This window comes from Talpa occidentalis, unplaced genomic scaffold (genome assembly GCF_014898055.3).
Source record: "Talpa occidentalis isolate TD23 unplaced genomic scaffold, MPIMG_talOcc4v2.1 talOcc4.2, whole genome shotgun sequence".
Lineage (NCBI taxonomy): Eukaryota > Metazoa > Chordata > Mammalia > Eulipotyphla > Talpidae > Talpa > Talpa occidentalis.
Genome location: NW_023602073.1, coordinates 82359745 through 82375177, shown reverse-complemented (window position 1 = coordinate 82375177; position 15433 = coordinate 82359745). Strand labels below are relative to the sequence as shown.

General features: G+C 34.5%; 1 protein-coding gene across 1 annotated transcript in view; it reads right to left on the bottom strand.

Moving 5' to 3' along the window:
• Nucleotides 1-15433, bottom strand: part of LOC119251459 (collagen alpha-1(XIX) chain) — a 268629-nt gene that overhangs the window by 230592 nt on the left and 22604 nt on the right. Inside the window, exons 3-4 of the mRNA XM_054698153.1 lie at nt 14438-14509; nt 13331-13430 (exon numbers count right to left, since the gene is read on the bottom strand). Of these exons, the coding sequence (XP_054554128.1) occupies nt 13331-13430; nt 14438-14509 (172 nt within the window). The remainder of the gene's footprint in view (nt 1-13330; nt 13431-14437; nt 14510-15433) is intronic.

Here is a 15433-nt window from a genome sequence, read left to right as displayed (position 1 = left end):
CAAAAAAATTTGTTCCATTCCTGGAAAATCCATAATAATGCCTCAAACTTGGGACTCCCTATGATCACTTCTAGCAGGTACTAAACTCTGTATGCATTTAAAATCTATGTTAGTATGCACAATGCTTTAAAGTTAAGGCCTTATAGCACTGTTTACAATAGCTAAGCTTTGGAAACAACCCAAATGCCCAAAAATAGATGACTGGATCAAGAAGATGTGGTACATATATACCATGGAATATTACTCAGCATTCAAAAAAGATAAACACATGCAATTTGCAGCAACATGGATGGCGCTGGAAGGGATCATGCTCAGCGAAATAAGCCAAAAAGAAAAAGAAAAATACCGGATGGTCTCACTCATAGCAGGAATCTAGAAAACTTAAATAAGGGACCAGGAAAATGAATATAAGAAAGTGAAAATCAAAATCAACAAAAAACTATGAACCAGAGACACTTTTTGGGGGGGGGGGGGGGGGAGGGGAAGGATTGGGGTCAGAATGGGGCGTTTGCAATTGTATGGGGGAATATAAAAATAAAATTTATTATTTAAAAAAAAATAATAAAATAAAGTTAAGGCCTTATAAGGTTGTACTATAGCACATTTAACAATAAAAAGCAGGGAAAAAAATCAAGGCCTGTGTGATTTTAAGACAGATTAATAAAATGCAATCAAAACAAGTCTAAGAATTTAATCAATATTTTTATTTTCAATAAGAAGTTTAAAGTCTATACAAGTCATAGCAAAATAAAATAGCTGCTCCAAGATGATTTCACCAGAAGTGTACTTCAGCAAAAGTACACTTTGGAAATGATTCAGTTTTAAGGCACCACGCATAATAATTTCTTATAGTTCTACATTCCTGAAGCTAAAAGGAACCTAAATAGTGATTTAGATCAAACACCTCACTTCATAAATAATGCAGCTGCCCTACCATCATGTTGTCAGACAGAGTTCTAGTTAGGACTTGAACTTGGGACTCCTGATTCCAAGGTCAGCATTTTCTAGCATATCAAGTTGCTTGCATCCTATGGCTTAAAATGAAAATTTCCCCCATCATTAGTGACCTGACTTAAAAGTAATGCTTTGGGGTTATAGGGAGAAAAAAATCCATTTTTTTGAGTACTTGGTAGGGGGAAAAGTGTATAAATATAAAATATTAATTTTAGGAAATGGATAATTAAAATGTTTATTTTAATATTAAAAATAATAAATCATATTTTGGGCTGTGAACAAAGTATTATGACATTTACATATCCTAGGTGACAAGAAGCCCCATGGAGTAGATCACTGCAGTTCTTTCTCCTAAGGATTTTTGAGCACAGATCAGGAAGTATCCTAAACCAGACAGTAATATGTTTAAAATAGGGATTACTGTATGTTGGATTTTAGGAAAGATATTTGCTCTCCAGAAGGTGATTTCCAACCAGAAAATGTTTCTCTATATATTTCTTAGAGGTCATTTCTTAGAAAATTAGGGGTTTTCACCAAGTATTTCTCTTAAAATTAGTGCAACATTCAGGAAGCAGTAAAAAGTGTAAGAACATTCTATATACTAATAACTAGGTAGTATCAAAAAGGGTATGAGGTGTTCTGATTTTTAAAAAAATGACTTTTTCTCTTCCAGGTTAGAATATATTGGGAATTGAAATGCAATACCTTAGAAAGAACATCAGTAGAATGGTAACCTAACTAAAAAGACAAGTAATTCCTTTAAATGCAGAAATAATGATCATAAATGTGACTATTGGATGGACCATATTACTATTGACCATTAGCACCAATTCTATGTTAACACTTCTCTGGCATAAAGATCAGCATAAGATTCCATTCCATTTTTCTCCTGAAGTGTGAAATCAAGGTCTGACACAAATGTACAGAAAGTTAACTTAATGAAGGTGAAGTTTCTGTTCTCAAAAGGACAGAGGATTTCAACTGAACAAATAATGGGCATTCCTGTCTACCTAATTAATGAAGAGGTAGTAAGAATTGCCTGAAGAGGCAATTTCACACTCCCATCCAGATGGAGAAAACTGCAAGCATGACAAAGCCAAAGAGAATGATAAAATTTAAAGAAACAATTGACTCTTTTTAAGTATCTACAGATATCTATTGATAAAGTTGTTTTGTAGGGAGTTGGCATCAGGGATTAGATCTCACTTGTTCCCTACAAGGAGGCTTTGTGGGTTGTGATAAAGAATAATAGATCATGATGAAACTCATAACTTCCTTTACTAGTATAGGATGTAATTGGTAATTTCATTGTACAATAAGTTCCGTTTGGTGTATTTGTTCAGTATTCTCTGACTCATGTACAGAAAATGTAAAGGGCAAAACCAAACCACAAAGTACAAGGAGATAAGGTAGAAAAGTCCATGACTCCCAGTTTCTGTTTTTGTTCTTTTACTAAACTAAATAATAAGGAAAGTGAGGCCAAGAGTAAAACTTTCAAAAAGAAAACACAAAGATCAACAAACTTTCACCATTTCAGTACTTATAAATGAAATAGCAAAAGGATATTATTATTCTAGAGAGATTTTATATTGTAAATGGCATTCCAAAAATCAAACACAGTGTAAATTCAGATGGCAAAGATTTTTAAAAGTTTAATTACTGATCACAATGGTCTCAACAGTAGTTCTTCAACCAGTTTGTATCACAAGTCTTGAAGCAAAATCCTTTATTTAAAAGTACTATTTTGGTAGCACTGAAGTGAATTTTCCAGATCATATTTAGCAGGATCAACCTTTATTTATTTTTTTGCTTTTAAAATAAAATGGCTAAATGGAAAAAAATCTATTTTTAAATATCTAGAATTGGCCTCCAAATTAATTCTTCCATTCTAAATAAGTGTGAGGCAGAGTTTACGAAGAGCTTCCGTATTTACAAGTATCAATGGGGCCTTTGACTTGCTGAATATCTTCCAGGAAGAGAAATATGATACAAGTTACATTTCCTGAGAGTGAAGTGAGAGATACTTGGAGTTTATAGTAAGTCACTTCTTTCCCAGCTGACATCCACCATCACCTGTCATGTTACAAGTCATTTGGCTAGCAGAGCCTGGAGGGTTTGTCTTAAATGCCTTTTCCTCAAGCTGGGTGATGATGTTTGAGTTCCACAGTCACAGAGACTCTGAAATCTTAGCCTTTTTGTGTTTGCTGAGGGGATTCAGATAGATAGGTTGTTAACGGGAACACAGAGCTTGGATGACCCTCTAATAATCTTATGCCTGCAATGATTAGCTTTTGTTGATTGTGACATTGTAAATGATTGACCTTTGAAAACAAGCCCTCCTATTTCAGATAACCAAAATTGATGTTGGACTAAAGAAATTGCTTTTCAGAAATGGGTCCCCTTTGAAGGCTAGTTATTTTCAGGGGTTTCCCCAGACCCTGCAGAAAACAAATCCTGGTCAATCCCAATCCCATTACCAAGAGGTCCTCAAAATGCTGAGTTTTTCTTTCTGAGTTGGGGGTGTTCAGGGTTTGTCTGGGAGGTAACAGACCTAGCTGAAAGTGGTGACTTTCCCAATGACAAATACTCTCCTGTTTTCTCCAGGATATAATGCTGTTGCTTCCATACCTTCACTTTAAACAGCTTTATTGATGTATAATGGATATACTCTGGTTTCATTCATCTGTTACTTTACTTCTTCAAATGAATAAAGTTCAAACCTCTTACAGTGGCATGTAAAGCTTGTTAGAACAGCACCTCAGTTCATGCTTTTAGGCTCCTCCAACCCTGGACACTCTCCTCACCCGTGTTCACTAACCACACAGGATTTCTCAGCATCGTTCAAATTGCCTTGACCTTTAAAATCACCATTAACCAACCCCTAACTACCATATACCAGCTTCCTCGCTTACCTGGAAAATCTGTGCTTAACCCCAGCCTCTACTCTTCAAATCCTCTGTGCAACTTTTCCTGATGCCCTCAAAATGACTTCATTTGTTCTCCCAGAGACTATCATACATATATCCAAAGATTGCTTACTGCATTCCATACTAGCTAATTGTTGACATATCTGTCTTCCCAGACAGAAATAAATTGATAGCAGGGACTTTGTCTCTATTCATTCTTAAATCCTCAGTTCCAGACACATAGTGAATATCCAATATCATTTGGAAACTTTATGAAATACATTATTATCATTTCCTCTATACCTTATAGTAAGCATAACAATATTAACAATATATCATAAAATGTTTTTCTATATAGCTCTCAAATGCAAAGGGAAAATGTATATTCTTATTCCAGGTAAATCAGAAGACAGACAGACAACATGAAGATAATAGAGTATTCATGTATGTACAAGCCTTTGAACCCAAAAGAGGAAGAAATGCAGGAGTTGATTGAAGTATCTTTGTTAAGCACACTGTGAAACTGGGCCCAAGCAGCACCACGTTTTGGTCAGGGGCACAGGTAAAGAGAGAATCTTTGAATCTGTGCACACCACTCTGCATGCCCACACACACACTCACACACACTCAGCCATAAGCCATAGGAAGACTCGGACACCTGAGGGCTGAAGATGAGCAACCATGAGTAGAGGTTGACTAGGTTACAGGGAACAGCATTCTCCTGGAGGGGACTCCCATAAAAGGAAGTGGTGACATGCATTAACAAGAAAATGAGACAATAAGAACAGAAGTATTCTTGCTTTTAAACATGAACATATGTGCAGTTCTCAAAGGAATCCCAGAAATAAGGAGTTTCTTTAAGAGGAGGCTGAGGGGCTATCATTGCAAAGGTAGAGAGTAGAAATCATAACAATTTAGGCATTGATATTCATATGGCATCATTTGACCCCACCTACTAATAAGGCCTGAGAAAAATTAGATATACAAACCAGAATGAGAGCAGAATTATACAAAAACAAATTTAAAGTATATTAAACCATAAAAAAGAAGGAAATTTGCCTGAAGACATCAGTGAGGGCTGGTTTTAGAAGGCAAAATTTGCACTATGTTTCTAGGATAAGTAAGAGTCCAACTACCAAAAAACAGGGACAAAATATGACAGAGAAATGGATAGACAAAGGCAGGTTAGAGCAATGCTCAGGTTATTGGCATTGAAAACACTGCAGTTGTTACCAGTAACTTTGAAAGAGAAATATCCACTGTGCTCAAGAAGTGCTAGTCAGATATGAGTGGGTTAAGGGATGTGTGAGGAAATATTAGTGGTCAGTAAAATCATTCCTTTGAGAGGTTTGGGAGTATAGGGACTGTCCAGGGAAAATGCTTCTAGACCAAGGAAGGCTTAAGTATATATTTGTAGACTAACAGCCAGAATACTGTGGAGTGGGACACTGAAAACAAGAACAAAAGGGATCACGGTGGATCAAGGACTTAGAGGAGGCTGGCTAGAAGAAGATTAAGAGCACAAGTGAAGGGGTTAACCTTTGAAAACAGGAGGGTCACCTCTGGTGAGGACAGCTGAAGCAGAGAAATTCTGAGGTAGACAGTGAAAGTTGAAATGATTCAAATAAGAGGAATAGCTTGGATATAAAACATCTGGTCAATTCAGTCTCATATTCAAGCAAGCAAATGTTAATTCTACACGGAACTATCATGCGTGTCTATATTAACTAAATTTTTCACTGAACTTATGATGTCTTCCACATTATATAGATATAGCTTTGGTGAGAAGATTTATTAAACCCAATTATTTGAATATACTAATATTAGTGTAAAATTATAAAAATCTCACTTAACCTGGAATAAATATATTTTTTTAAATGTAAATGTTAACTAATAGAGGGCAACAGAGTAGTCTTAGGTGACAGTCAAGTTTTGTGCTTGGATTTGACTTCTTAAAACAAATATTAACAAAAAAGGGCAAAGCACAAGGCATATCAATCTTATGTGAGTCACATAAAATAACATAAGCAGCTTTTTAGCTACCATGCTTATTTTCTGATAAGCTTTTATGGCTAAGTTGAAAGAACTGAAATTATAATAAATTAATGATTTATTAACTGACAATTACTTTTCCTTGGTTGATATAAATTTCAGAGTTTACTGTTAAAGTCACAATTGTATCTTACAATCTGTTTCTGTGTCTGAGAAGGAGGATTATCCAGTGCTATTTTCTGAAAAGAGTCCTACCAAGCTACCAAAAATTCTGCCTAATTGTTATGAAATTATTTCTAAATACAAGTCTAAAAAACACGATACATTACTATAGTCACCTGACTAGTTCACAAATTTAGGGTCACGCTTAAATGTAGGTTTAGAACCAGTTTAAAAGCAATACATTGCACCTAAGGTTAACAACTAATTAAATCTCACAATTATTTACAGACCAGTTAAGATTAATGATGACTGAAATACATGTGCACATGGTTTTACTTTTGTATACTCTGAAAAAACTGCATGCACACTACACTGACACATACTTAAAACCCCTACCCAAGCAGAGTTCTGTCTCTTACAGAATTTGATTCACTGAATTTAAATTGAAGAAGGAAAAAAAATCTAATATTTAATCGAAGAGTAAAAGTAATCAAAGCCTATCAAATTGGCCTAAGTAATTCACAAAAGAGAATACCTTGATTTTATTACTTTATAATGAGATTTGCATTATTATGACTCCTAAGGAGTACATTTAACTGATTCCTCACTGATCTCAAATCAAATAGCACTAGGACAGGAAATAAACTCTAAAGACCTGCTGTTTAACATAGTACCTATAATCAATAATAATACATTGTAAACAAAATATTGTTAAGAGGGTAGACCTCTTAGATGCATCTTTCTGAAATAAAATAAATATGTGAAATAAATAACATAAAATTGATATAAATGTAGAATCTATATATGTATGATCAGTTACTCATACTTTGTACTTGTACTCAAATAATATTGAAATGAATGAAATCCAAAGGAGGATGTGCAAATCACGTAGTGTTTCGCCTATATTTCCTTCTATATATTTTATGGTTTCAGGTCTTATGTCTAGTTCTTTAATCCATTTTGAGTTGATTTTTGTGTATGGTGTGAGGTAGTGGTCAAGCTTCATTCTTTTGCATGTAGCGACCCAGTTTTCCCAGCACCATTTATTGAACAAACTTTCTTTGCTCCAATGCATAGTCTTTGCTCCTTTGTCAAAGATTAGTTGACCATAAATCTGTGGGTTTATTTCTGGATTTTCTATTCGATTCCATTGGTCTGTATGTCTGTTCTTGTTCCAATACCATGCAGTTTTGATGATTATGGCTTTGTAGTAGAGTTTGAAGTCTGGGAGTGTGATGCCTCCATTCCCTTCTTTTTTTTTCAGGAGAGCAAAATGAAAATGGCCAACAGGCATATGAAAAAATGTTCAACATCACTTGTCATCAGGGAAATGCAAATCAAAACTACCATGAGATACCATCTTACACCAGTGAGAATGGCACATATTAAAAAAACTAGCAACAACAAATGTTGGCGAGGGTGTGGAGAAAAAGGAAATCTTCTGCACTGTTGGTGGGAGTGCAAACTGGTCCAACCACTGTGGAGAGCTGTGTGGAGATTTCTGGACCTACTAAACATAGAGCTTCCATATGATCCAGCAATTCCACTCCTAGGTATTTACCCAAAGGACACAGAAACATCAATTCCAAAGAACACCTGCACCCTATGTTTATAGCAGCACTGTTTACAATAGCTAAGCTTTGGAAACAACCCAAATGCCCAAAAATAGATGACTGGATCAAGAAGATGTGGTACATATATACCATGGAATATTACTCAGCATTCAAAAAAGATAAACACATGCAATTTGCAGCAACATGGATGGCACTGGAAGGGATCATGCTCAGCGAAATAAGCCAAAAAGAAAAAGAAAAATACCGGATGGTCTCACTCATAGCAGGAATCTAGAAAACTTAAATAAGGGACCAGGAAAACGAATAACTATAAGAAAGTGAAAATCAAAATCAACAAAAAACTATGAACCAGAGACACTTTTAAGGGGGCGGGGGTGGGAGGGGAGAGATTGGGGTCAGAATGGGGGGGCTGCAATTGTATGGGGAATATAAAAATAAAATTTATTATTAAAATTAAAAAAAATAAATAAAACATGTTGATTATATGGTCTCTTTAAAAAAAAAAAAAAAAAAAAGAAATCCAAAGGAGGAAAATCACAACCTACTAAAATTTTATGATGATGGTATTAAATGTTCCCCAAACCGGGATAGAAATATTGAACTGATACTATTTCATAATATATTTTAGCAGCCATTTCTATGCAGAACAATTTGTTTTTAGCCTATTAACACCTCAGAATTTTCTAGAAAAAAAGTTATGTTCTCATTATATGTATAAGTGAACTTTCCATACATTATTAAAATCTGTATAATGATACTCTTAAAATTGTGTTCTATCTAATTATATAGGTTTAGCTAAGATTCATAAGATTTGTGATTTGCAATATTTAAAGAACTCAGCAATTGTGAAACTATCAGGATTTTCTTTTCATTTTTAAAAATGTATACCAATAGTTCACCTCACATTTTTAGCATGCCAAACTATAATTAAGGAAATACAGATTTATGTATGAATTATGTGTCAGTCAATCTCTTATAAACAGCTGGACAACTTCTTAACTAAGTCACTTTATTCTATATGGGAAACTTCCTAGCTACAAAATGATAGACAGCCCAAATGAAAACCCAAGGGATGCATAAATAGTCACTCTCTGTAGCTTAATGGAATTGTGAGTAATCCTCCCACTAAGTTTAGCAATTAGAAGATTCAGTATCAGAGTTCTGTACATAGTTTTGAGCATCAGAATTTAACTAGTTTTGAGAACTTGGAGAGATACCAAAGAAGAGCAATAAAAATGAAACATGAGTTAGAAAACCAGCCCTTATGAGGAAAGGAATGAAAATAATGAAAATCTGCCTTGTGTGTGATGCTAAAGGAAATTTAGCCTTTATGAAGGAAGGGATGGGATTTGAGTCCTTAGCTTATGCTTGAATGAAAGAAGGCAGCACACCTCAGTTATTTTCTGGGGCCAATGCAAGAGGGAAGTTTAGCTTTTCCCTGCAATATGTAACTCTCCAAGAGGTTCCGGGAAGGTATGATTAAAAGCTACATTTTTTTCACCAGTGTAATATCAGTTCAAGTAAAGTTCTCAGTCTGTAATGTTGAATGCCTGTTGCTCAACAAGTGTTTGTGGAATAAAAGGGTGCACTCTAGCTTAGACTGCATTCATTTTAGTGATTTACTAAATTCCACCTCTCTTATTCACCCTCATATAGTATACTAAACTTATTCACCCTTATATACTATACTAAACTACAAATTTTATTTGTAATTGCTACACATTTTTAGTTAAAAATACCAAACATAAAATTTTTAAATAATGTGTAAAATACTAGTGATTTCATCCATGCATGGAATATAAAGAGGCAAAGCAAAGGAACAGACAAAACTCAACCATAGCAAACCGTAGAAATCCGAGAGCAGAACTGAGCCTACTGGAGAGAAAGGGTAGGAGTGGAAAACAAAGTGTAGAGGGGCCCAAAGGACTATGGTAAAGGGCTCTCCGGAGTGTTCTGGGGGAGGGTGTGGTATGGTAACACATCTTTGAAGAGGTGTAAACTCATCCCCCTAAAATGTCATAAACCAACATCACCCCATTTTTTAAAAAAGTAAATAAGTAAAACAATAATATCTGAAACTACCAGAGATATCAGGTAATGTGTAGAATAAACACGGATGGAACACAATTAAAAGTCTTTATCAAAAACTGGTGATTTAACTTTAAAAAAATCAATTCTATGGGAATAACCCTAAACACCGAGAAAAACAGCTTTCCTTTATGTTGTAGCGTTATTTAAAAGAACACACATCTAGATGCCATGTAAAGGTCCACATGGAAAAGCCGTGCCTGTGGGGTGAATCATTCAACAACAGCAAAGATCAGTTACAGACCATGCCGCAGTAGTCATAACCGCTTTTCCGCACGGAAGATTATTCCCAAGGCAACTGTTAGGACCCAGAAAAGCTGGACCATAAAAACTCCCAGAAAACAATACACATCTTCCAAATATATAATTTGGGGTTTCCTACTTGCTGAGGATTATTATGTCTATAAAAACATAAAACACAAGTGAGAATAGCTCCTACCAGCTTATTTTTATGTAAAGCTATAAAACTAAATAGCCCTTGCTTCTGGAAGGCAACCACGAATTTGAGAGAATGAAAGAGACAGAGAGGGGACTCTTCACTAGAGATTTATTTATAAGAGGACTTTATCCATCAATTATGTCACTGTATCTGGCTACATTAACCAAGCTCATAAAAATCTTCTTAAAGTTTATCTATGCTGATTATTTTTCAGAGACAGACTCACTTTTCCTATTCTTATGAACTATTTCAGTTGCAATAACCACCTCCTCACAGGATCATCCTAAACCAGAGAGACTACAGACTTAAAATACATAAGAGCACTTCTCCCTCCCCATTTTTTGCTAATGGGTCATGTCATAGGATTCTAATTTTTAAACCCAATATGGCCTCAGAATCTTTCTCAACACGATATTCCAGAAAGCAAGTCGCTATCCATCTTAGCGCCTGCGTGATAAGCTCTCTACTATCCTTGAATTCAAAAATAAATCAGGAAATTCATTTCCCTGGTACATTTGAAACTGATTTCCTCATTGGTCAATCAAAACAAGGGTATGTGTTGCCCTTTCAGAATCAAGTGTGGAAAATTCAACATTCATCAATTCTTCTAAAATATTCACCTACTAGTACAATTTTATTTAAAATATGTCTCTATAGAAGCAACCAATAAAATAAAAGGACTATATGATAACAAGAAAATAAAATGTTTATAGTATAGTATATATTTTTTAAGATATACTTTCTCTCTAAATTTTACCATTTTGCCCTGATAATTATCAAAACATGATTTAAGATGATCAGAGTATGGTCATCTGTGTTAAAGCTTCCAATATATATATATAAATAATGAATTCTTTATTTCACATTACCAGGAACACTTACAGCTACAGGAAACTAAGGAAACTGCCTCTAAAATTATGATTTTAGAAAAAATATAAATAAAAATACAATTTTAGAAAACCATGTGCTAAACACACTCAGAATCTTTTAAAGCCCCCAAACTTGTATCATTTACTACCCTGAGGAATACTGAAGAAATGGATCTGAATTTAAAATAAAACCAAACATAGAAAGCTCCTCAAATGTCCCCTGTATGCATGTTACCTTTAAGTGTACAATAATGTATATTTAGAGGATCCCTGCAAGAACACTTGGGATATCCCTAATAAGCCAGTACACTCATTAGATCTCTCTCCTCATGAATCTCACCTATAAGATGCCAGAACAATAAAGTTCAGACACAGAACAAATTCCCATTTCCTGCATAAAACAGCATCTGCCTTTTCCCATACTGGTTGTGCAAGGCAGCTTATTTACAAATATATAAATAGCTGCAACTTTACTCCAGTCTCACTGAAAAATCAAAATGGCATCATGCAAGAAAAGCATCCTAGCATACTTGGCTCAATGAGTGAAATACAAGTGAAGACAAGCCAAGCTACTTGACACTCACTAGTCAGCTTAACCAGATACCCTTCAGTTTCCTGTAGTGCAGGGACTGTGGTTCTATTCCACAGAGCCAGAGACTTCATTTACATTGATTGCACAGGGTTTACACAGTGATTTACAGCCCAAGGTAAGAAAATAAATTTCAAGTCATGCCTATTATTTATTATCACACATATTCAAAAAGGCATAGCATAGCAAGTCTTCCAATGTAACCACTTAAAATTAGCTAAGTCTTCTTAAATAAAAATTCACTGAATTTTTAAAAAGCTTTCACTCCTTTTCTTTGCCACCTGATAAGAATTATAGGGGTTTAAATCATCAGAAGAAGAGAGGAGAGAAAATGCACTTCAATTTTTGGAGCAGAATTTATTACCTTTTAAAAATTCACTAATTATCAACAAATAACTATGAACCAGAGACACACTATGGGGGGGGGCGGGAGAAAGGAAGGATTGGGGTCAAAATAAGGGGGTTGCAATTGTATGGGGAATATAAAAATAAAATTAAAAAAATAAAAAATATATAAATAAATGAATATAAAAATTCACTAATTAAATTTATCTTCTACTAAAGAAACATCCAAACACACACGTGTGTATGATATATGTACATATATGAGATACAGATTAATCTTTCTTTATGCATTTGAATGGTACTGCTATGCCTTGAGGGATTAATGTTTACATGTGAAGCCATCTAAAAGCCACCCACAACTGCACAGGTCTGTACATCTGCTGAAGGGCCCCACCTGACAATCCCCCACTGCATCCTCTAATATCACCTTGCTCTCTTCCTGAACACTCTTGATTCTTACCAATTCATGAGCAATTTAGTCTTAAGGAACTATATCATTAAACTAAAAGTATCTAAAATACCACAAAATAGGAGGATTAAAAGAAAGTTTTTTCGATGAAAAAGTGAGTGTGAACCTACAGAGCATCTGAGGATAGGCAAAGAGATGATTAATGCTATGTCCCCTTGAGAATTCAAAAGTTGAGATTCTCAACAATCTGTCTGGTAACTTAAATATTAGGTATCTATCAGAAAGTAAAAACTCATCACATGTTTTCAAACAAACATATCTATATTGCCTATTAAACCAAACAGAATTTTAATTTTTTTTTATTGCAGCATATTTACACACTGGAATGTTCATCTAGGACTCATGACCAAACATAACGACCATTTACGCCTTATGGGTAACTCATGCTTTCTAAATTACTTTCTATCTGTCCTTAATTACCTTCGGCAGAGCACAGGGAAGATACTTTTGCCCTATATATTTATTGACCAATTTTCAGTACTTAAATGGCTAGAGACTCTTTTTTTAAGTCCCAGGTTTATTAGTAGAAAGAGAATGGCAAAGATAACAAAAGAAAACTTTGATAAATCCATTTTGTAATAAGTTCAAAACCAAAAATAATACTGCAAACAGTTTTTCCTTACTATAACTTTACATAACATGTAAGAAGAATATTTAAGGGCCAAGTTCATGTATTACAATATATCATGAAGCAGAGTAAAAATAAGAATAAATACAATGAATATTAGTATTGTGTCTCTAAGTCTACATTGTTTTATAGTTCATGTTTTAAAATCAAATTTTGGTTATGTCTACTTTAAACATATATTTACCACAGCATTCCTGCTGACAATTCAATGACTACTGAGAATATTTTTCATTTTCTAAACAAATTATTTGGAATCACCTTAGAAAATCATTACACAGTATTAAAAAAGATAAATAAAATGATTATTTTACTTACATGGTATCTCTAATAAGAAGTGCACTTCCCAGTCTGAAACAGGTTTTATCACCTTCACAAAATGCACGTCTCAGAGAAAAGCTCTCTCCTAGGTCAAAACCTGAAAAATGGGGCAAATGAATTAATCCAACAGTTGTATTAAATTTAGTAAACTCACAAAGTTATTGATTTTTAAAACAGGATTTATTGTTGTCCTTATTTGTAAACTAATTTATTTAAAATAAAATTGGGATCAGTAAAATTTCTGATTTCATTTATCTCCTTTTAAGATACAGAAGATAATAAAATGTGTTTCAAATGGCACAAATATTAATTTTCTTTGACCAAGGAATTATCCTAAGTAAATAACCAGAGTAGTTCATTATAGCAGCTATCTAAAAACAAAATTAGTTCAGAAATATTACAGACATTCAGTTGAAATCTAAGCAGTCATTTTAAGAAAAATCATGCTTTAAGAGAATAATTCTAAGTGATGTGGGTAAATGTTTATATTTCAAAAGCAATATGAGTATTATGATCATGTGTGCATACGTGTGTGAGAGAAAGGAAGAGAGTGGAGTGGAGCAGGAAGGAGGGAGAAAGAGAGAGAGAGAGGAGGCTGTAAGGAAGAAAGATCAAAACAAGTTAGATTGAAAAATACACTGGTTACTAGAGAGAAATGGGGCAGATGGAGAAGGGTTGGGGAAGGAAGGCGATAGGGCATTGGCAAGGGAGTATTGGAGGAAGGTGCATGAAGCTTGTGTATATATGGAGGTGTGCAAAGTTATACAAATACGTAAATGCCAGATTAATTTAAAAAAAAGATTGAAACATTACACCAAAGTGGTCATCATGACTATATTTACTAGCAAAATACTCTCCCTAATAAATCTTTTCTTTTTTTTAAAATTTCTACAGAAGTGCATAATTTGTATAAGTATAAATAACTTTTTTCTCCAAGAGGTTTTGGTGTTGTTGGTCTTAGCTTCAGCTCTCAGCATTTCTTCTGAATCAACATTAATTTTTATAGTGGTATTATCATATTACAATGTCAAAGAATCATCTGTATTACATATCTGCTGATAATTTTTCACAAAATGCTTCTCGGCAAAGAATTAAAATGCTCACCTGAAAGTTCATCTTTGCTATCTTGTGTAAACTGGTGTCCCACTGTTCTTAATACAGGACATTGATTTTCTACTAAAAAAAAAATCAAGGATTTACATTACATTTTCTATCACGGTTTTCAAATAAATTTGAATCACGAAAGAGAATAGATATAAGATAAAATGGAAACAAATTAAACCATCTTACTGTTTCTTTAAAATGACAAAAGAATATTATACACCTCACGGTGTGTTTGTGAGGATTACATTACATGCCTGGCACTTTTCTAAGAGCTCGTATTAATTCTATCATCAGTATTATTCTACTATTCTAGCTATTGCTATATAGATGCTATTTTTAAAATTTTTTTTAAGATTTATTTATACAAGCACTGGGGTACAGGCCAGAGGTGCAGGAGGGTGAGAGAATCCACCAGAGAAGGAGCAAGGAGCAGAACAGGCAGAAGGACCGAAATACACTGCTGAGGGGAGCAGCAGGCGAGACAGGAGAGGTCTGCCGCACCATGCAGGAATCTCCCTGACCAGCCGGGAATCGAACCAGTGCTGTGGAGGCTGTGGACAGCCTCACAGCGCTGCACTCAACCCGCTGCACCACCGGGGAGGCTCACAGATGCTATTTTAGGATGTTAGCTAACTTTAAAATCATGACTTTTCATGTTCAAGGTATATTTTAATATTTAAAGATATGAACTACTATATTTTAATATCCTTTGATTAGGACTTTGGTGTCAGGTGACATTAAGTTTTAGCATAGACTTTGTCCTCTTAAAATTCATAAATTGAAGGCTTAACCCCCAATATGATGATGATTAGAGACTGAGCCTTTGGGAGGTAATTAGGTTTGAGTGAGATCATAGGAGTAGAGACCCTATGATAGGATTTCTTCTAATAAGAGGATGGAAAACATAGGAGCTCTTTCTCTCCACCATGTAAGGAAACCAGGAATATAGTAGACCAAACCAGAAATGGTCATGTTAGAACCCTGATCTTTGACTTC